Below are 23902 nucleotides of genomic sequence, written 5' to 3'. Positions count from 1 at the left end.
AAGAAGTCAATTTTTATTTATGGACTGTTTTAACACAGCAGCCTTGTTTTTGCAACAAGCTTAACTGGAGTGCAGGGGCAGAGTAGAACTATTTAATGGAAAATAAAGTTGCCTTTCAAGTTCCGTGATTGAGAGAATATCCTAGACGTTCTCTGCAAAATTGGTGTTTCCTTAGCACTTCTTATTTTATTCAAGTGCACCTCCTATTTATACAGTAATGGCTGCTAGTACCAGAGATGTACGTCTGGTTTCCATAGTTTTGGTCAATTTTAATGAATAATAATACCTGGATTCTGTTGTTGCAAATGGGCTTTTTGGTTTCTGATATGATGTGTATTTTATATTTGCTAACATTTGAACTGAACTCTCTCCCCAAAATCAATTCATATGCAATCCTCTACAGAGGGCTGCAAAGCACTGTGAAGCTGTATATGAGTCTAAGTGCTATTGCTATTGCTAAGAGTAAACATTAACTTCAGGGCTAGTAATGAATAAATCGATGACCTTCATGTTTTTCTATATATGACTACTTAGCTGGTACTGAACAACTTCCCAGGTTCTTGCTGCTGCTTTAATTATATGCCGTGTATTTAGGAATTTCCTGAAATGAATTAAATTTTCCTAACAGTTATTACTGTCTGATTTTTAAATGCCTGTTCTTTGGATACTTTTAGTTATTCATTTGCTGACCCTCATTTAATCCATATGTCTTGTCTGCAAGAGAGAATGTCTTACAGTCAGATATTTATAGTGAGTTATTAATGGCTGCAATGATGCAATGAGTCCGGGATCATTTTTCAATACATCAAACATCACATTTTGGTTTTGACACTTAGAGTGAGCAGTCTGTGTTTCAAATGTGGGAGAAAGGTGAGGAAAATGTGTGCTGTCATTATAAAAAGTCAGTTCTCCCAAAGCTTAGCTTCCTAAGCTATTTCTATATAATAAAAGTTAAATGTTGACATTTCTGGAATGTTGTTTTTTACTATTCCAGGAGTAACACAAGTGGGTGTGTGTTTGCATTTTGCATGTTTTGCTTTTTATGTGTTAGCATTCTAAAGACAAAAGGTGTTTTGTGATTTTCTTGTGCCCTATAAACTTTGCTTAATAACTTTTAAAACTTTTTCAATATGTATTCATGTATTTATGCATTTATTTTGATGCAGCTAAATGAAAATATATTTCAATGCCATTGATTTTAATGGGGAAAAATAATTGAAAACAATGCCAGTTAAAATGCTCCACTTTGGCTTAATTCTATCACTAATTCTGTCATTATGGTGTAAGCCATTTTTAATGTACAACAGAGAGAGGTTCCTGAATAGTAAGAGACTATTAAATCAAATGCTAGTGATTTTTTTTTAACTAGGAAACATCCGCATTGCAAATGATATTCCATGTTTGTTAATAAAATCCAGATGTTCTGCATCTCTTTCCATTTAGTCTGAGCAGCTTTCAGCGGAATGGTTACTTTTTAATGTACATGACCCAGCACTTTCTTGACACATACAGCAAATATAAGCAGAGTGAGGAAGGGCAATGCAAAAGAGATCTCAGTAGGAACATGTTGAGCAAAGGTGGGGGCAGTAAAGATAGGAGAATGAAGCATGAGGAAGAATTGAGCCCTTGAACTCTAAGTTCCTTGGCACAGATATGTGCTCAGAAAGAGGAGCAAAAACAAGCCAAATTGATAACCTGGTCTGCCTAGTGTGATCCTGATGGTTTTGGTGTCTGTCAAGTTAATGCTCAAAAAAGGATTGAGACAGGACAGTTAAGAAGTCCTTTTGTTTACCATTATATAGTTCTATGTCTCTAGCTACTGATATTTCTAGAAGATGCAACATAACATTTAACCTCACCTCATTCTGTAATTTAAGATATGTGATTTTAACCTGTACGATACTACAAAAATGCATGATGAGGAAGCCGAGGATGACATCTCTATGCAGCTTGTCATTCAGCAAAGCCTGCATGACATACCCGGGAGCAAGACGGTGACTATTGCAAAGAGTGACAGGTGTGCCCTGCCTTTGATATATTGTTCCTAGCATCTGTTAAAATGTTTCTTGGAACAGAAACTATGTAATTTTTGAAATAGATAGTTTCACAGAATGCTATGCAACTGTTCACAGAATATTGTTACAGGCATGGGATTTCCATATTTTGTATGTTTATGTGATGATTTTTGTACCTTTAGGACAAGACATATTTTTATTTATAAATGTGGCTGGTGCCCATTTAATATGAAAAATCTCTGTCCCAAAAAGATTGACATAAATGTATAAATTATAAAGTACCTATTTTATTTTATCTTCCATGATGCCAATTATAATGTATTTAGCATTGTCTGTTCTGTTCTTGTTTTTAATGTTTTATTAAAGCAAAGTATTGAACTTCTGCTTTCTCACTCTAAAGAAGGGTAGGCAGCAATTTTACAAATGTGGAGAAATGTCCTACTCTGGTAGCCAAGATCTATATGAATAGTGATAATGAAGTGACTGATGATTTTATCAGAGGGACAGACCTGTTATTTTCCTTTTTTAATTTTTATTTTTAATTTATTTTTTATTGTCAAATAAGTTTATTAATCCTGTTTTATTCTCAGTTTTTAGGGGAGGGGATACAAAAACTTGTGCCACTCCTGTTTTTGGGCACCCTGTCACCAAAGTTTGGCAGATTGATCTCTGGTGGCTCTAGGCGTGACCCATCAAAACCGCGGTCCACAAAAGTGCGATCGACGAAAGCGCGCATTTGACGTCATCACAGTGCCACGAAAAAAATTAAAAATTGGGAAAAAAATAAAATTAAAGCAAGCCGATTCACATAAAGGTAAGGGTTAGGTTTAGGGTTAGGGTTAGGGTTAGGTTAAGGGTTAGGGTTAGCTTTAGAGCGTTAGGGTTACGTCTAGCGTTACGTTAAAGGTTAGCGTTAGGTTTAGCGTTAGGTTAAGGGTTAGGTTTAGGGTTAGATTTAGGCTTAGGTTAAGGGTTAGGTTTAGGGTTAGGTTTAGGGTTAGGTTTGGGGGGGTTAGGGTAAGGTTTTCGCTTTATTTTTACATTTTTCGATCACAGCGCGATGTTTTCGTCGCGCTGTGATGACGTCAAATGCGTGCTTTTGTCGACCGCGATTTTGTCGTCCGCGGTTTTGTGGTGGAACCGGCTCTAGGGACTGCAGTAAATAAATCAATGAAAAATAAGGCACAGGGGAGGTCATGAACTGCCTGTTGCTCATCTCTTGTCTATGGAGCTATTTTTTTAGTTGAATAAACAGAGTTACTAAATGCTATTTTCCTAAGCATTACCATATTTAATTACAGTGAGGGAAAGGTAGGTATTCCCCTCATCCTTTCAGATAATTTCTATCATCCAATCCCCAATGCCTTATTCTAAAATATTGTGAACTCTTAATCAGTAGAAAGTGTCAGTTTTCCTGCTTCGTTTTCTCCCACAGTGATAAATTCCTGTGACTTCACTTTCTTCATGATTTAGTAAGTCCTGGAACAGGAGGACACAACTTGTTTCAGGCCAAGGTCCCCATGGTGGCTACTTTCCAAAAGCCACAATGCAGAATCAAAGCAACATAACATTAGAACATTCATGTTCTTTAACTTTCATTACAATAAAATACAGTTAATAGGATTGCTCTCCAATTGCATATTTGACCATTTCCCCCTTTGGTTGCACTAACCATAAGAGTTTGATTCAAACTTTAAAAATCATGTAGGAGCCATTCTTGAGACTCTTAGGAGCAAAGAAGAAATAGAAACAGTCACTATTGCAATGAAATGCAATTATTCCATTCAATGAGAAAAAAGCAAGAAGAATGGCACTTGGGTTGTTTAATGACAGGAAGACCTAAGGTACAGAGTAGAGCTCTGAATTCAATGAGAAAAAGACAGAGTTGAGAGAATAGAGGGGGGAAATAGGAGAAGTACTGATTTATATAGTTTTCAGCCATAGAAAGCAGAAAGAGAAACATATGAGCTCTTTGTGAAATAATAAAGGCAGAATTTGACATCCACACACATACATGCTAAATACCTTTAAAGTGGGCCCTTTTCCCAACTAGACATGCCCACAAGAATCCTAGTGTTTAAGGATTTCAAATGTGATTGAAGGGAAATCTTCCCTGCAACTAGTGAATTGGATATTTTGGCTTGACCATAACATTCAGGTTGGACATGCCTTGAGTCAAATTCTCTATAGCCCAGAGAAAGAAGAGCAAATCACATCAATGGGTCTCACTAAACTTCCACATATATGGGTTTTGGCACGTTAAGTCAGATACAACTACCATGTGGATACAAATAATAATAATAAAAAGCACTAGGGAGTGACATTTCTACTCTGGTAGCAGTTTCATTTCATTTCATTTATTATATTTATATGCCGCCCTTTTCCCCCCGAAGGGGACTCAGGGCGGCTAACAAATCAAATCAGGGAAGGGGGGGTACAGACAAAAAAATAAACGATACATAACAATACATAATTTAAAAACACACATCAGTCATACCATTCCAGATGGGGGCAACAGCTCTTTAGCCCCAGGCCTGTGGGAACAGCCAGGTTTTAACGGCTTTGCGGAAGGCCAGTTAAAAGTGCAGGTAACTGTCAAGACATATAAACTCAAGTCAAAGAGTTTGGTAAACTATTCTCAATTCCAGAATACCCCAGAAGCTTATTCGTTAGGTGTATAGGACCTGTTTTTTCTACATGAAACACCAGTACATTAAATATACATATTAAATATTTTCTCTTTTTTCACCATTATTTGCAGTTTGAAATTCACTGTGATATGACAATATTTCTGGCTTATTTGACTTTTTTAAAAATACTATTGCATTATCTTTGCAGCTTTTGTTTCACAACAACTCCAGATTACAGAAAGATCATCACTGCCATTCGGACAGTTAAGTAATAAGTTCAATTTTCTTGCGTATTTATAAAAAACACACAAATGATCTCAATTAGTTGATCTCATCCCTCATGTGCAGAGGAATTAAAACGACCACCTCCAGCTTTTTATTATTTTGATAAGAGTTTGTTACTTATTACTAAAACGAAGTGGTCTTTGAGTTTAAAGAGCATAAATTCTAGATCTTTCATACTCATAACAGGTGAAGAAGAGTCTTTACTTCAGTTGATGAGGAATGGACCTGCTTTTCAGGAAGTAGACGCTCAAGGTTGGCTTCCTCTTCATGAAGCAGCAGTACAACCAAACAAGACTATTCTAGAAATTACTTTGAAAGGTAATGTCCCTTTCAGGACTATGTGTGATTCTCATCAATTTCATCTGTTAAGTTATCAATTCCAACAAAACTGTCTCTTTCAGCCTCACACCCTACTGTCTGGCAACGGACCAACCTGAAAGGAGAAACTCCTCTGTTTCTAGCTGTGGACAAATGCCTTGTGGAAAATGTCAATGTCCTGCTAATCAATGGGTTTGATCCTGATACTAAGAATGAAGAAGAAGATTCTGCTTTAATTATTGGTAAACCAAATTGTATTGTTTGTCTGACAATAATTAAACATCCCCAGTTATAAAATAATGATAGCTTGCATTGATTGAAAGTGGTTTTTCATGCCAAATTTAAGGATATAGTTGCCTACATGAGAAGGTATTTTCTGCCTAGTGACTCATAATCCAAAAAAGACAATTTTTCTAAATGTGAATGAAGAACAGCACTATAAAATGTTTATCTCTTCTTTTTTTAAACACTGAATAACAGGTTTATTTTAAAGTTTAGCACTTCATTTTGCTATATGATTCTTTTAATCATACCCAAGCGACATGTGAGACTGCTAAACAAAGGTTCAGTCTGATATGCTCAGTGGAGATTGAATAATTTAATAGTTGAGAGTTAAATGACATTTTCAAATGCTGCTCTTTTGCATTTTAATATTTTACAGCAATTAAACATGAATCGTATGAAATTGCTTCCTTATTGATACAATTTGGTGCCAATGCCAATCTACAGTGTATCAACAAAAGGACAGCTTTACATGAGGCAGCCAGATTAGGCTTGAAAGATATGGTGGAATTATTGCTTTGGTCGAAAGCAGATCCAGATCCACGAAGTTCATATGGGCTCACCCCTCTAGCATTGGCAGCACAGAATGGGCATACAGAAATTCTGGAACTCCTACTGCGCAAAGGTGAAATGCTCTGTATAAATCCTTCTGCATTAAATGTACTGATCTACAGAACAATTCTATTTCTTTGATATCAACAATGTAGTAATTTTATGTTGATATAAACTAAACACACAAACACTGTATTATTTTTTATTTATTATTTATTATTAAACATTTATTGCTGTTTTCACAATAGGTGCCAACATCCTTTCCCAAGCATCAGATTCTGCATCTATATTATTTGAGGCTGCTGGAGGAGGAAACCCAGATTCCATCTCTCTCCTACTAGAATATGGAGCTGATGCCAATGTACCAAAGCAATCCGGTCATCTTCCTATCCATAGAGCTGCTTATAGAGGTCATTTCTTGTGAGTTAGAATATACTGACTCCATTTATGAAACTAGGGGGAGGCAGGGAAAGTAATCTATTCTACTTTGTGGTTTATCATATCTCTGATGAGAGAAAAGTTTCTTGCTTGTCAAATCCTGAGTTACAAGGTTGAAATGTCATCTTCATCTTCAAAAACTAGGTTGAAAAAGCTTGTAGCTTTCTATGCACAATGCCAGTTGCTGACATTGTCCTTTCTACACATCTGTGAAAGGAAGTCAATTTTCTTATGCATTTCACTGTCCTAGTCCTGTGACCCAAAAACATTGGTAGACGTTAGGCCAAATGATAGGGGATTTTTGTATCTGTCAGACATCTTTACAAGTAACATACGTTCTTCATGTTTTATGTGAGTATGAATATTCTGTTGATATTAGAACAGTCTTCCGGTTTACCGACAAATGCGCGCTCAACAAAAGCACGCAGACGAAACCGTGGTGAGAAAACCGCGAGGTCGAAATCGCGCTGACGAATGAGCGCAGAAGTGCGCCAACAAAAGCTTTCTCACTGCGGTTTCGTTGGCGCGCTTTTGTTCCTGCGCGCATTTGTCAGGTCACGCAGTCTTCCATAGCTAAGCTTGTGAATATAGAAGAATATAGACCCGAATAGACTGGGTCAATACCATTTTGTTTCTTTTGGACTGCCGTTACTGTCGCACCTTAAGGAATTTATTTTTCTTTATAAAATTACTTGAAATAATCAGCTTGCATTTGTCTTTCTCCCTTTCTTCTCCCATTTTATTATTTGCTGAGATTTTAAAAGATTTTTTTCCCCACTGAAAAAAAATTCTTGTCTTTTTATATGCATTTTAGTAAATGTCCCAAAAGTTGATAATTTCTCTTATAGAAGCTTACAATTCTTGCCTCTTTATGGTGATCTCATTGCCTTTTCTGGTAGGAAGCCCTGAGGTATGGCTGAATGGTTTGTTTGAAAGAAGGTTTATCTTTACCTTATTGCTAGGGCTTTACAGATTTTGATCCCAGTCACGGATATCAGTGCCATAAAGGAGAGTGGAATCAGCCCACTTCACTCGGCGGCAGCAGGAGGACATTCTCAGTGTCTTGAATTTCTACTCAAATCTGGGTTTGAGGCTAATTTTATGTTGCATCGAAGAATTCAGAAAAACTACGATGATGAGAGAAGGTCAGCCCTGTATTTTGCAGTCTCTAATGGGGATATTAAGTCCGCTCATTTGCTCCTGGATGCCGGAGCCCTACCAAATCAAGACCCCGTTAATTGCCTCCAAGTGGCCTTGAGAATGGGTAACTATGAACTCATCAGTCTCCTGCTTCGCCATGGAGCCAACGTGAATTACTTTTGTAGAGTCAATACCACCCATTTTCCATCGGCCTTACAGTACACACTGAAAGATGAAGTCCTGTTAAGGATGTTGCTGAATTATGGATACAATGTTTCCAGCTGTTTTGATTGTCCTCATGGAGACAGCAAGCATTCCAAGTACTTATTTGAAGGGTGGACCTCAACTGTTATCAAAGACACAATGGTAAGTACTTCCTGGGGGAGATGAATCCTTCCTTTATATGCTGATTGGTACTTATAAATTGCTCAGTATTTAAGGGACGGTGGGATTTGTTTGGTTTTGAAAACAGAAAAGGATCATAACCTTTAAACCTTCAGACCTTACGCGCAGCCCTCAAGAACTGGCTATCCCGCCAGGCCTGGGGGTAAAGATTTGATCCGCCCCCACCCGAATGTTGAATGAATGTTGTTTACTTTTTAATTATGTGTTATGTTATATGTTACTGTTTGTATCCCCTCCCTATAAGTTGTTAGCCGCCCTGAGTCCCCTCAGGGAAAAGGGCGGCCTATAAATAAACTTATTCCTATTCCTATTCCAAACATGCATCGAGCAGAGACATTCTATAGAATAAATGGCAAGTGTTCAATTATTTCAGAGGCGTCTGCTTGGTATTTTTGTGAAATTGTATTAGATGTATGGTTATTCGTTTCGCTGCTGATTTAGCCTGGGATGCATCGGGCACTTTATAATATAAGGCGTTAAATGCTGTGTTCTCTTGTTCCTGTTTCTTTTTCTTAGTTCTGTGAAGTGATTACACTGTCATGGTTAAAGCACCTGTCCGGGAAGGTGGTGCGAGTGATGCTAGACTATGTAGATCATATTAGAATATGCTCTAAACTTCAAGATACTCTTCGAGAACAAAAACTGTGGCCAGAAATCAATGCAATTTTGTGTAAGTGTCAAAGTTATCAGCAGATATTATAAAATGTAAAGGTAATTGACACAATGCACTCTAATTTTCAAATTGATGGATCCATTCTACTCTATGGTTAGAATAAACCAAAAGGTCTCAATTTGATAAATATACAATACAATACAATAGCAGAGTTGGAAGGGACCTTGGAGGTCTTTTAGTCCAACCCCATGCCTAGGCAGGAAACCCTATACCATTACAGACAAATGGCTATCTGACATCTTCTTAAAGACTTCCAGTGTATATATTAATAATATATATAATTTAAAACAATGGTTTAAGAAATACTTTCAACATTGTATTGTTGGAAGAAACACTATTTTGGGTTCAGTTCCAAATGGGGGGAAAAGATACTGGAAACATGGAGGCTGCTTGGAGAGGTGGTTTAATGGGGAACAGGATAACATGGCTTGAGCTCCTGAACAGAAAAGGGGGATCACATACTTCAAGATGTTGGGTGAAGAAGAAAAAAGGGCCGAGATGCTGAAAGCCCCTGGTTTTATGTCCTTTCTGGTCTTAGATATTGAGCTTGTATTCTGATTGGTTGTCAGACTCCCATGGGACCATGCAAGGGCAACTCTATAGGCTGTGTTTTGAGTCCATGTCTGGTTGACTTGCTGGCTGATATAATTTTCCGAAGTGTCTTGTGAAGAGTTTCTGTAGAAGGCTAACCCTACCTTTGTTATATAGAATAGATTAGCCCAGGTCTTTAATGGCCCATTGACAAAGGTGGAGGCTATTAAGAGTGAGTCTGTTTTCTGTGTAAAAATGTTTCTCCATTTCTTATTCAGAAAACATAATATTCTGCCTTTTCAATATTTCCCAGGATATTTCATTTTTCTAGGAGAGGGGTGGGTTTTAAGTTCCTACAGTATTTTGACAGTCAGTATCTCCCCATTACTAAATATGACTGGATTTTTTTTTACTTTATTGAAGGAGAGATCACCATAATCTACTGATACATAGCATAAACAATCTTTACACAGAGCAATCCCTTTAATTACCACTTATTAGTGATTAGTAAGTAGTATTTTCTTCTTTGCCTCCGCAGCACTGAAAGTGCTAAGGCACAGAATAAAGTAGTATCTTCTAAAATATCTTCTAGATCTATTTTTGTCATATAATTTTATAATTGCAATTACCAGTTAAAACAATTTTAAACTTGTCACATTGAATAAAGACCACATTGGGCACAAATACTACCTCCTATGATGGATGAAGATCCCATATTAAATGTATTATAAGATACCAATCAGACTTGTATCCAATTTCTGGATGAAGGTACTTGTGGAAGGAGTTAACTCATGCTTTATTCCAAGGCCCTCCCTTAAATCTTCAACACTGTACCAGTGTCAAAACTCAGCTCCTCTGGGCTCACAACAATCAATCAAAGAAATTATAATAAAATCAATAAAAGATAAACACCAAAGCTTAGAAGTGCAATGAAGTAAGGAGTCTCATTCTTCCTTGCCAAAAGCCTATGTGAAGACCAGACCTTCATAGCTCTGCTAAACAACAGTAGCGTTTGGGGGGAAGGGCGTGTCAGAGTCCACGTCAGAGCACAACTGAGCAACTTTATCCATCAGATTGTCTCAATAATCCTCAGTGAACCAAGAGATATTCTGAGGGCCCCTCCCTACCCAATAGGGACCAGGTTAATAATCCAAACAGGAAGATAATGTGATTATTCCCTTTCCATGGTTCCCGTCACTTGGTTCATCAAGCTCGCTCTTATGAGTTAGAAATAGGTGTAGGAGTGGAGAATTCATATTACAAAACCTATTATTTTATTTTCAGCAAACACACGTTCTTTGCAACATCTTTGCCGTCTGAGAATCCGGAAATGCTTAGGACGTTTACGTCTGCGCTGTCCTGTCTTCCTGACATTTCTGCCATTACCAAACCGCTTGAAAGAATATATCCTCTATAAGGAGTATGACCTCTATGGACAAGGACATCTAAAAGGAATCTACTAAGTCAAATGCATAAAAGTGCAGTTGGAAGATATCCTATATATATAAATGAACGAAGATATTAAAGCATGTTTAAAATAGAATTCTAGTTGGTACTAATGTCTGCCTGCTTTATATGACAGTACAAAAAAGTACTTTGATGAAAAAGTTAATGGAACAAAACACCATCAAACCTCAAGAGTTTTGCAGATCTGATTCATGGCATTTTTATTTGCATAGATATACATATGATCTAACCATGTTAATTTGAAATATCTAACACCACACAGGTGTAACATGTGACACTCAAATGAGTGTACTCTGGGAGCTGATGTCACCAACCTTGTGATACTCTTTTATCTTCTGATTTAAATGGAGACTTCAATTGGTCTGGGAAAAAGGGGTTCCCTATAATATATATTCTATCAGTAGACGGGGTTCTCCTTGCAATCCTTCATATGCTCACAAAATCCACTGCAATTACTTTCCCCCCTTAGCTGTAAATATTGAAAGCAGTTTCTTAAAAATTAGCAAGCGTGAAATACAAGAGTGTGTCGTTTGGTCATAGGTGCCCACATTGGACTGAAATAATTGCATGCTGTTTAGCACATAACATTTTCAAGAAGTACAAGCAGGGCATAAATAAACTGCCTAATCTTGACTTTTTCTTTAAAAGTGCTGTTGAATATTCCCTTTAGAAAGAAGACAATTTGCACGTGTAAGGGGTGTTAATTGGCACAAAAAAGTAGGTCATGTATATACTAATGGAAGGTCTTTTGGTTTGGTACTTATATTTTAAAGCAAGACTTCTTGTGTGGCTCTTAAAAATTACATTTAACTTTAAAAAATTGGCTTTCCAAGTGACGTTTAGTCTTAGATTTTGTATGTGTGCTATTCAGAGATCCCTTAACAGCCTAGGTTTCTCCTGCCCAATCCTATACTATGCCTTTAATTGCAAGTGTATTTATTGCAACTTCAAAAACATTATCTTTTACAACCCCAAAAGGTTTTCTTTGAAAAGCAGTATTGTAAATGAAGTATGTATTTCCAAAATAACTGAGGTCTTGCCATGTACCTTTTACATTACAGGTGTAATAAAAAATGTATATCCTTGTCTTGTGTATTGCCTACACCTATTGTATATATATTAATTTATTTGAAATAGAAAATACATAATAAAAATAGGACACAACTGTTAGTTTTGCTTTATTAAGTACAATAAATGAATCTCTTTTATATGGATATTCTTCCATTACTGACAGATTTCAAATGCATTTCACAAAGGTATTTTGAAATATATGTTTCCAATATATGATGTGCTTTGAAGAACAAATGCTAAATATTTACATAAATATTGTAGAAAAGCATCCTCTAAAATTGACTGGATTTCGCTGAATTTTTCCCCAAATTGTTTTATTAGTATCAAGATTTTACTTTACAATTGACAATATCGAGCAGACAATCACTAAATATTAATACAAATATTAAGAGAAATTAAGAGTTTTAATTAACTTTCAATTTAAAAATCACAATCACTGAAGCAAGACTTAATCTTTACTTTCTGATTAATTCACTGTATTATAAAAGTCATCCCAATTTCTTGTTCAAACCTCTTGGTTCGTTTACAGATTTCATTATGGAACATTCTCTGTTACATGATGGATGATTAGTCCTACACCATGTCATGATCACTGACTGCCTGACAATATCCATGCATGAATTAGAAAAACATGTCCCTGTGTGCAATTCATTTTCCCCAGGAGTGTGAAGGACATTATGCTACAGGGGAGGAAAAAAAATGTTCAAGCAGAAATGTGCTTAGTTAGCCCATGTATTTGTCGAAAGAAAGTGATTTCAGTGATTTGTTTCATGAAAACAAAAGAAAAATAAACAGGGTAATAATTTTGTTGAGATATCACAAATAGCAATCCTGATTTTTTAAATCAATCCTATAAAATTAGTTGAATGTCTCTGGCTTACAATACAGGCAAAATATGTTTCTATAGTTCATCAGAGATTAATTATCTTATTCAAAGAAATATAGCAATTTTGACTTGAATGTTGTCCTTAGAAATATGATTCAGTACAGAAGGCAACTTAGAAAATACACTTGTGCAGCAACAGAACACAACTGCCAAGTTCATTTGTGCCTTGACCGCATACCGTATACTTTTGTATGCAAAAGTAAAATTTCACTCAGTTCAGTGGAGTTTACCTTCAGAAGAACAAGAACAGAACTGCTGACTCCAAGGTCTATCTGCTGACTCCAAGCAATAAACCTATCAGACAACCAAATCATACTTTTTTTTCCTACCCAGAGAACATTCCTGCTAGAAAATATGACCTGGGAATTAAAGCCACTGAATACAATCCATACAAGTTAGATTTTGTAAGTAACTGCAAACGGGTACATTCGAACTCCAGAGCAGTAGCCTGTGAACTTTTTTATAATAAAGATCATTTGGTATTATTCACATTATAATACATCTTTACAGAGAATATACACACTATTGGTTTAAAATGAACTAGTGATTTACTTTGATTTTATGATTTCATAGTATTATGTGGCTTAAACATAGCTGTAAACTGTGGATAAACAATTGTAACAGATATTGCCAAGTTTGAGCGAGGTTGCATAAAATAGAATTGAACATATGATTTCCATATCTGCGATTTTATACTCAAGTTGAAACATAAGGAAACCTTTCAAAAACTGGCAGAAGACTTCTCAGTGAGCAATCAAAGCTCTTATTTCTTGGGTCTCCAAGCATCTTTTATTCCCTTGCAATTAGAACAAAGAACAAACATCCCTACTTGATCTCAAAAGATTTTCCAGTCCAGGTTAATTGGCCGTTAACAGTTTTTTCTCCAAAGTCTGGGATCTGCCTCCAATTTCCATACAATTTCTTCTTACCCATTTCAATATAAAAGAGGATAAACTTACAGTATCTATGGTATACTCGTACTGGAATGAAAAATCACTCCATGCTACATTTTTCACGAATCAATAAGCTGATATAGAATTATAAGTACCTGCCTGTTTTTTTCTCAGATTTAGCAAATGTGTGCAATTTGTATGTATTTCTATCGCATGTGGATTTAGGTAAATATGACAACAGGTGTTAGAAAAATTATCTGACAGATTTTCCATGCAACTGTTTCTATCACCAACATAATCTCAAACTTTTGCTAATGAGAAGACACAAAACTTGATTCCAATAATCATGGCAATTCTGTTAGAAGTGTATGCACTTTATTCTCATCTAGACATTTAAAAATCAATTTGTATAATGTTACAAATATACACAGTGCATTGACACTCCAAAGTACTTTCCAGTGTTTGGTTGAATGTCTTTGCCACCCTCCATAAAAGTGCTCTATGGATAAAGAGGAGAAGCCAAGATCACTACCAGCCAGTAAAATTTCAAGTAAAAATGATATTCTCATATTTCACCTTAAAACAATATTGGGAGTGACACTGATTTCCTTGAACTCATACACTCTAGACACAAGCACATGCCTATCGAAAGCATTAATTAAAAGTTATCAGGCTGCTTCCATTATTGACCCAGCCGTTTTTAGAAATCAAAATTGGCTTTTTGTTCAGAGGCTTAGGACTCTTTGAAGACTAATATGACTCAATTGTTATGAGATCAAATGTTAGTATTTAAAAGTAGAACAAGACTCTCTTATTTTACTGCAGGAAACTAAAACAAAACCTCTCTGAAAACAAAGAAAAGAAACCGAAGATAAAGATTTTCTATCTACTTCTTAAGTTACACAAATTACTTTCTAAGTCACCAGAACAGCTAGGTAATTGAAACAGAATAAGTTTTGTAATATCCAAATCTGCTACAGCCATGAACATTTCACTACGTTTCTTTATGGTATGAGAACAAAAATCCATATTTACACTGAGCCATTTAAGAAAGATCAACCTTAACGAGTGAGAATACAGAGTTGGATCATGTAAAATAAATGTACATGATTTGTTTTGTAAATTGTAAATTTACATTTCAATTTATCATTTCAGATAAGAGGTTCAAAGGCTTCTAACTGAAGGTGTTTCACGCATCAGATTCTTGCTTCTTCTTTCCATCTTCACCCAAATCACTGTCTTCTGATGGGCTATTGCTAAGAACTACAAACTGTCCTTCACCAACACTCTGGTTGGATCGACTAGAAGCCGCAATTAATCGACTTTGCTCTTCTAAATCCTGAAAAAAAATACATTTACTGATTTATGTATAAAACTATGTGAATATTGCTTTAAATAGTAAATAATAAAGATATCCTTATTGGCAACTATTTATTGTGGCCAGTAAGTCACATGCTACAAGTAGTCCTTGTTTAGAGATCACAATTGGCTAGGAAAGGATTGCAAGAGAATAAATAGACACAAATTGGAAATACACATTGACAGTGATGTGCCTGTGCTGCAGCTATGAGAGTATTATGCAAACAGCCCAATGTATTCCACATTGTAGTCCTGCTTACTCTCTTGTAATCCTTTCTTCTCCAACCTGTCCACTTTGCAAGCAGAGGAAAAAAAGAAAAACAATATGTCAGACACAGGACAATGCATACTGTAATGGTGATCATGTGACTGACGGACAGCACTGATGTTAACTTTGAACAAGACATGGTAAGCAATGACTACCTGCATTAAAAATGAATTACCAAGATTCATCCATCTGGACATAAAGCTTTATATATACTTCAAGCATTCGACAATGTTCAAGAATAAAATCTTGTGAAGAATATGATTCATGCTAAGTATTCAGTATTCTGTTTCCAACTTGTGAGTCACAAGTCTCCTGGCCTCCCAAAGTAGGGCATTGCTTATCAGGTTCTAGCAACTAGTAATGTACTAGCGCCAATGTTATCCATGTAAAAATATCTGCTTTAATCTAAAACCAATCAATATGTATTGTGAGGAAACGTAATATGTTTATTAAACAAAATGGCTATTTTGAAAGCTCAAATGCATACCTTTTCAATTTGTTTCTGTTTATTGAGCTCTTTTTGCTTTTTTTCCTTTTCTCTTTCTAATTCTTTCTGCTTTTCTGATGATTTTCGATCCTGAAATTTTTTTAAAAAGAAAATGCCAAATACCAAAAAGTAACATTATTTTCACAGAATGGATTACTACTTTGTTTTGCCTGAAAAATTACCTGAATATAGGTTTCCAAGCATTTTTAACAAAATACTTACTGCTTTTCTAAGGAAAGTGTTAAAAATCTTGGCTTTCACATCATTATCAGTACATCATATCAATAATACAATAGGAAAATGAACTACACAGTAATTTAATTAAAGACTAAAAGACCAGGTTGTTTACATAATTGTTTCTCCAAATAGTAATTTGTCTATTCACAAAACACTCAGTCACTGTATGATTCTGCTTCTCAATTATATCTGATTAGAACTGACCTGTGTCTGCTAAAGAAATGAAGAAATGCAGAGGCACCTTCTTAAAAATATACTAGGATAGGAAAAAGACCCTTCTTCTTCTCAAATCCAGCTAAAGAATGTTGAAGGGTAGTTCACATGGGCCCAGACCTTCTTCACAGGAATGTACAATGATCACTTCAAGAATCAGAATTATAGCTACCTATCCTCCTGCTTTAAGGTTGCACTTTATTTATACACATTTTGCAAACTTTGGAAAACACCCCCCCCCCTACATTTGGCCCATACAGACTTGTCAAACCTCACACAAAAAAGAAGCAATAGTTCCAAGAGATTTTACTTCCTGATTTGGACAATAAAGCGACATTCTTTTAAGGATTAAGAAGGATGTAGGTTGTGGGTATAATACAGATAGTCCTCAACCTACACCAGTGGTCCCCAACCTTTTTATCGCCGCGGACCAGTCAGCCTTTGATAATTTTACCGTGGCCCGCTGAGCGCGCGCAGGGGTGGGGGGGCGTCTCTTCCCTGGAGCCAGGGTAGAAACCATAATGTTCATTATGTGTTTATCAAGCACACATCCTAATTGGCTGTAATTTACTGTGTGACAATCAATCATGGCTTTTTTAGCCCACATTTTAAAAAGTAATGTTTAACATAAAAAGATCCTGAAATCCTTCATCATTGTATAGCATTTTATATACAGAATAGATTACAGACTGCTAAAGCTTATAATCACTTACTACCGTACATAGCGAAGAATACAACAAAGTATGCCAACAAAGTGTAGCTAAACTTTTAAAGAATACAATTGTACAAATTGAAGTTTAAGTCTCTGAGCTAGTGGTCTCCCTAATAATTTACACAATAACCAAATGGCAACAGTTATGAAATGCATTCACCACATGCAGCAGCAAATATTTCATAATCAATATACACTAAGAGTGCATATTAAGAGTATATAATACACACGCAGAGAGAGAATATACAATATGCATTAAGAGTGCTTGTCTGTCTCTTCCTTCATGCACACTTCTCTATTTCAAAGTTTGAAATCTAAACAGAAAAGGGCATTTCAAATGTTTCACACGTCCACACGGCCCCCTTAGGCAGTGCTCCTTTCCCACGGCGGGAGACAAAAACGGCGGCCGCAGACGAGCGAGGGGAAAGCCCGGCGCCGGCGAGAGCTCGCGGGGAAGAGGGGGGGAGGAAACAACCACCTGGGCTTCTCACATTCCTCGCGGCGAAACCTCGCGACGGCACACGCCCACCAACCGCCTCTGAGAGAGGCTCAGTCCGGTGGCCCCGCTCCGCGCACCGTCCCAGGCACGCGCCCGGCCACCCCAGCCACCAATTTGCGTGCGCTGCTCAGCAACCGAACGCCCGGCCTTAATTCATGCCCCTTTAGCTTACCTCCCCTCCCTCGCCGACCAGCCAGAATACAGCTCCCACCCCAAAAGCTAACGTCCATTGGCTACCCCTGCCCTTGTCCTTCTTCGATTGGCTTATCCATCCCATCCACCCGCCTACCGAAGCTTCCTCACGCAACTGGAAAGGAACTGAACCGACACCCCTCCTTCATCCCACTTTACTTACTGATTGGACGACGTTGTCCTGTAGGCCTAGCGACTTTCCCTTAAGCCCCCGGCCGCTGCAGCGATCATGGCCCCCGGCCGCTGTGCGGCCCGGTGCCAGGTACTCCACGGCCCGGCACCGGTCCGCGGACCGGGGGTTGGGGACCACTGACCTACACAACTGAGCCCAAATTTTCTATTGCTATGCGAGACGGCTGTTAAATAACTTTTGCCTCATTTTACAACCTTTCCTTGTCACAATTGTCAAGTGAATCACTGCAGTTTTTAAGTTAGTAACAAGATTGTTAAGTGAAACTGGCTTTTCCATTGATTTTGCTTGTCAGAAGGTTATCAATTGTGATCACATGACTGACACTGGAATTGTCATTAATACGAACCAGTTGCCAAGCATCTGAATTTTGATCAGGTGACCTGCGATGCTGCAACAGTTGTGAAAAATGCCATACGTCACTTTTTTCAGTGCGACTGCAACTTCAAACAGTCACTAAATGCCTGTATATTCTTAAGATCAAGACAGATAAATATTTAAGAATAAAAAAGATATTTTATGTGATTTTGTTTTAAGAATTAAGGCAGATTTGCCTACTCTCTGTTTTGCCTTCATTTGCAAAAAGCTTAGCCAAATTATTTGCTTGCCAATATCTATTTGGCACCCTGGATCGGAACTGCTTGTGACTTGCAAGGCACTGGTTGATAGTTTATTTGTGAGAATAGTTATTGGATGAGAGGGTTCTGCAGTGGAGTTTTTAGGGTTTTTTTTTTCATTTCACTGATTGTCAACAGAGAGATTAGCAACATATTCAAGTACTTAATATCATCACACCTTTTTTTTTAGAGATGGACAATAATTAAATAATTACTCTAAAAACCATTTTTTTTGTTATTTTAAAGTTGAACAGGACTTGAGGTTGGACACTGAAATTTCATTAATTTGGGTAGATGTCAGGAGATATTGCAAGTGATACTGAACTATATCTTCATTTGATATAAACTACCTCTACATTTTATTCCAAGTTAAAGTCTTACCAATTCAGCATGCAATGCAATCTGTTTTGCAAGTCCCACGGAATCACAAATCTAAATGAAGAAACAAATAGCTACTATTAGAATCACTATAACATCATCTTCAAGGACAGTAAATCTTCAATTTAACAGACTATTTGGGGGAGGCTTGTCTGTTAAAACCAAAGATCCGTGACAAATGAAAATTTTCAAACATTGAATTGCCATTAAAAGTGATTCTGACAATTAGAGGTGCAGTGTATCCGCACACTGAAGAAAAACTGTAGCTGGATTCGACAGGAAGTTCTCCAGCTGGACAGACGTGAGAGATGTGGGCTCCTAAGAGTCTCACATGAACCCTGTCTGACAAACCATCTCCGAAGATTCTTTTGAATCAGAATCGGGACAGCAACCTTCATGGTTGACAAGATGCTGGCCTTTTTGTCAAAATAAGTTTGGAACAGGTGGAGACCGGGAGAGATAAAAGACCTCGTAAGAGAATTTATCTAACCCACAACTATAAATTAAAGCTGGAAAAGGCAAAGAAATTTTGAGAACATAAATAATACTGATGGTCAGATTGGGTCTTTTTTTTCCTAAAAGAAAAGGAAGAAAGGAAGGTTGTAACACCAGCCCCCCCCAAAAAAAGTTCTTTGTCTGCGGTTTCAAACAGAAGAACAGAAAGCAGAGCAGTTACAAACCCACATAATTATAAACGTTAAATTTGGTTTTGGATCTTAAACAGAAACCAATATTTTTACTTTGTTTGAATTCCTTTCAGCTAAAATAATCAAGAAAAAAGCACATCTTCTTCTGAACCCACTCAATATAAACTATAATTTGGTCTCGGATATCAAATGGAAAGCAAATATTTTGATCTCTTTTTCTCTGATAATGGATAATCTAACCTTCACTGTGTGGGAAGTTTTAACCAACCAACTACCATAAATCAGAAGTTGCAAGAGTAGGAAGCAAGAGACACGTACCCGACCGAATCTAGTTCTTTATAAGTTTGTTCTAATTGATATGTTTTAAGCAGCTGTGGCTGATCAGAGGCGGAAGGTGACAGGGGGAAAAATTATTACAGAGATAAGAACTGAAAAATGCTAGGGTTTTTTCTTTTTTCCCCCTTCCCTCCTTTGTCTTTTTATTTTACTGCAAAAGATTAAGATGGCCCCGCTTCACTTCTGGTCCCACAGTAGCTAAAACTTAAGGTGGACCAGAGCCTCAAAATAAGACTTTGTATAACTAACTGCAATCTTGGAACTGGATATTAAGCAAGAACAAAAGACCAAGATGTCTCCCATCGTTCTCCCCTACAGCAGTGGAAATGGACAAGCTTAAGGTGGACCAGAACTTTGAAATAACTGTATATCTAATTCTAATTTTGGAACTGGACATCATGAAAAACTGGGAATTTGAAGAACTACATGAAATTATAAAAAATATGCATAAATCATTAAAATCAAGCCTAAATAGAATTCTGAATCCAGAGAAGCAGATATCTAAAGAAGAATTCAAAGAAGAAGGGGGGCAAGATAATGAAGGAGTAGAAACGGAGTGAAACAAAAGGCAGACAAAAGAGATTGAGGCTGTTAGTGGCATAAGGGAGGTTGAAGGGGGAGGTTTTGCCCAAACAAAGAGAAATAAAAAACGTCCTTTTAGTGGTGACCTGGGGAAAGTTGGGTAGAGCGAATGTGCCGAAATGAACAGCAAGGTTTGCCATTCATAGACAACTAAAGGTAATCTAATCCAAGACATGGAAAAATTGGAGAGGGAACATGAAATACACTTATAATGGGAAACTATTGAGACTTAAAGGCAAAATCACAAATTGGGGGCGCGTAAGGATGTATAATTATATAAAGATAATGATGAGAATAGCTGGGAATTGTAACCAGATCTACATCTCGACCAAAATTAGGCTGAGGGGAGGGGGGTTAAAAGTACAATGACTATATATGTATACTTTTTTGTTCTATTTTTCTTTTTAAAAAAGGAGGAGAATATATGTTTAAAATTAAATATGTATATTGAAAAGGAACTATAAATACCATCAACATAAAATGGAACTTGCTCCGAAGCTGAAATGCACCAAGCAAATGAGATGAAGAGTGGGAAGAAAAGGAGAGAGGTAAGAGAAGGAGAGAGGGATAGGAGAGAGGGTAGGAGTGGGGAAGAGGAGGAGAGAAATGAGGAGTGGAAAGGGGAGAGAGAAGTAGGCGAGAGGAAGGGGAAGTAGAGAAGGGAAAGAGGACAGAGAGAAGAAAGGAGGTAGGGAGGGGGATGAGAGAGGGGGAAGAAAGTGAATGCACAAATACAGTGTATGCAGAGCAGAAGATCCAATAACTGGGTTTTTTTCTTTTTCTTTTGGGGAGTTGATGGTAAGATGAATTGATGTAAACATTTAATAATACAATACGATGTTGGTTATGTAATAGTATACATGTGATTATATGTTATGAAAATGAAAAATAAAAAACTTTATGGGGGGAAAAAAGAAAAACTGTAGCTGGGAGTCACCAGAGGCAGTGGATCAGAGCCTGGAACCATTAGAGCCTGCGTTGATCGAGGAGCCAGAGGAACTTCCAGAGACAACAAAGGTGAACTATGAACCAAGGAAATCTGATGTGTGGAATCTCAAGCTTGCTAAACTAAGGGTTTAACTGAATATAACTATAAAGAATGAACAAATTGGTCAAAAGAACTGGGGAGTTCTTGCTGCTCCCTGGTTGTGAGAAGACATTTTATTAACCAACTAGGTAACTGACACTGATGATGTTATCTAGTTGGGTAATGAAATATCTGCAAGCAAATAAGTAGAGAGCACCAAAAACTCCAGAGGTTCTTTGCAAGCTGCTTCCTGCTGACTCTACCTGCATGATTATACAAAACCATCTGTTGGGTGGGGTGTTCTCCTCAAACGGATTTTCATATCCCTGTTTTTTTCAGCTTTGGAATAGTTTAAAATACAAGAACGTTAACTGAAGCATGAAGCATGTACCTTTTCCCCTTCGTTATTTGATTCAAATATGTAGCAGACTGAAGTTGGTCTACCATCTGTTCTTCCTGCTGACGTATGAAGAACAAATCCAAAAAGACGCTTGTTCTCCTGGTGCGTAGCATACAAAACTATATTTGCCAAAGGAAACTGTCCAGAGAGGAAAAGAATTGTCACTGAATAACAGCAGTAAATGAAATTACAGAAATATACTTTTGTATTATTAAAGTAAAAGCCAAAATAATTCATATTTATATTTCAGAAGGTCATTCTGACTCAGCCTACTGACTTCTCAGCAAAGACTTTCTAGTCACTTTGCGACATCAGCTCTTATGCTAGTGCATTCCCAAAAGCTTTCAAATTAAGTTAGGCTTTTACAACTATTAGCAGGAATTCCTTACATATTTTTCTAATTTACAAGCTAGACCACCCACTTTTATAATGTGTGGTTTCAGGATAACTGAAATACTGTTTGGGGAACTGGATAACCTATAATTTTCTGTCAAGAACAATAAATAGAAAATAAACTTGGATGAAACTGAACAGTAACTGGGTTTCTGATGGTTAACTACTTTGAGTTTAACAACTTACCCTGAGTCTTGTAACTTGAGTTTGTGGATCAACTAACCTATAAAGAATAATTTCAGAAATGTTTGATTTTTTTTAAAAGACCAAAATGTATTAAGTGTTTGACAATGTTGCTTTAGAAAAAGAATATACTTACTTTAAACAATCACACGTAACTAACAAATGTGATTCTGTCATTCTGAAAATGTTATGTATAGCTCGAGCTGCTAGTATTTGACGCATTGTTTCATAAACAACATCAGGACTTTCATATGACTTCACTTCCATAGAGCCAAGGAATCTTATAATAAATAGCTGATGAAGGATAGAATCTAGAGCAAGAGCATAATAAACATATAGTTTGAGTAACTTTTGAAGTAAAGCTTTAGCTTTGGCTTTACAAAATATTAATTATGTATGTATCTTGCATATCAATATCTAGTAAAATAAGTTATTCATTTAATTTGTTATAGCTATCCGCTCTAGCTTACTCTGGGCAGCTTCCAAAATATAATACTAATTTTAAAAAAATAAAACCTAGACAAAAGAAAACAAGGCAGAATGGACTAAAAACAATCATTAAAACAGAACACCACAATCATAACCACCCAAACACATTAATCTCTGGCCTGGGACTAAAGCCAGGTTTTAAGGACTTTGTGAACTACAGAAAAGAGGGCAACATCCATATCTCTGGAGCAATGTTGTTCCAGAGAGTGGGGGCCACGACAGAGAAGGCACGCTTCCTAAAGTCTTTCATAATTTATTTCTTTAAAAATGCAATGTATATAAGCTCTGATGAATGTCTATGGAGATTCTCAGTCATCCAGGTCATGGTTGTCCCAAAGGTGCTTTTTTGGTCGTTCCAAAGGTGCTCTTGAAAAAAGCACCTTTGGGACATAAGATCTGCTAGCTTTGTCACAACATTTGGTTACCCTTAGTTTTGACTGAGAATTATTATTTTGTTCAAACAACATTAAAGATAACTAAACTGGAAGCATTTTTGTGATGTGGTGGCTTGATAAAAGTAGTCAAGGAAGGATAATGTATGATTTTACAATATAATTTAGAGACTTTTACACTAAATAATCGTAACAACTAAGAGTTGAAAGCTCTTCTTCCATTTCTTCTTAAGCTTACTCTATAATGTAAGTTACATTTTGGCCATATCTTTATTTTTCTTGATTATTGCAAAGTTCTTTCACTGAAGTATTTTCTTGCACTTTTAGTGTTACTTCAAATATAGCCCCAACTCCAGAGAAAATGGGAATCAAACTGACATCAACTTAGTACTATAAAATCTATTCAATGCAATATTTAAAACTGAATGAATTTTCTCAAGATAGACCAGCAATTCATTAATGCAAATCAACAAAGGAAGAAATTTATGAACTATCATTAGAGGTAATTTAAATAGAATACAGCGAAGAATATTTCCTCTTAATCTGAAGTAAGAAACCTAAGATAAGGTTTATTTATTATACATATTTCATATGACAAGTGCCCTTGTTTTATTATACAGAAACATTTTCCTGTGTATCTTCTTTAATCATTTTATTTTGCTCAGGCTGCCAGCCAAATTATCAAAATATTATTTTAAATTATCAATCTGTTCTC

At 36.6% G+C, this 23902-nt stretch overlaps 2 protein-coding genes across 3 annotated transcripts in view; one reads left to right on the top strand and one right to left on the bottom strand.

Annotated features, from left to right (window-relative positions):
* Positions 1 to 217: 217 nt before the first annotated feature.
* On the top strand, positions 218 to 10732 carry ASB14 (ankyrin repeat and SOCS box containing 14). The gene is made up of 10 exons (XM_032239095.1): positions 218 to 238; positions 1878 to 2017; positions 4854 to 4913; positions 5097 to 5248; positions 5332 to 5490; positions 5910 to 6155; positions 6331 to 6502; positions 7483 to 8026; positions 8582 to 8735; positions 10554 to 10732. Exons 1-10 carry the CDS (start codon positions 218 to 220, stop codon positions 10730 to 10732), a joined length of 1827 nt encoding a protein of 608 aa, XP_032094986.1.
* Positions 10733 to 11901: 1169 nt separating this feature from the next.
* APPL1 (adaptor protein, phosphotyrosine interacting with PH domain and leucine zipper 1) overlaps positions 11902 to 23902 on the bottom strand; it is a 35521-nt gene continuing 23520 nt past the window's right edge. For both annotated transcript variants that reach the window (XM_032209538.1, XM_032209539.1), the window contains 6 exons: positions 22443 to 22617; positions 22310 to 22346; positions 21722 to 21868; positions 18742 to 18792; positions 15701 to 15790; positions 11902 to 14925 (listed from right to left, as the gene is read on the bottom strand). In XM_032209538.1, coding sequence (XP_032065429.1) covers positions 14776 to 14925; positions 15701 to 15790; positions 18742 to 18792; positions 21722 to 21868; positions 22310 to 22346; positions 22443 to 22617 — 650 coding nt within the window. In that variant the 3' untranslated portion in view covers positions 11902 to 14775. The remainder of the gene's footprint in view (positions 14926 to 15700; positions 15791 to 18741; positions 18793 to 21721; positions 21869 to 22309; positions 22347 to 22442; positions 22618 to 23902) is intronic.

The sequence above is a fragment of the Thamnophis elegans genome, chromosome 2 (assembly GCF_009769535.1).
Source record: "Thamnophis elegans isolate rThaEle1 chromosome 2, rThaEle1.pri, whole genome shotgun sequence".
In the NCBI taxonomy this organism is placed as follows: domain Eukaryota; kingdom Metazoa; phylum Chordata; class Lepidosauria; order Squamata; family Colubridae; genus Thamnophis; species Thamnophis elegans.
Note: the sequence above shows the minus strand (reverse complement) of the source record. Positions and strands in the feature narration are given on the sequence as shown.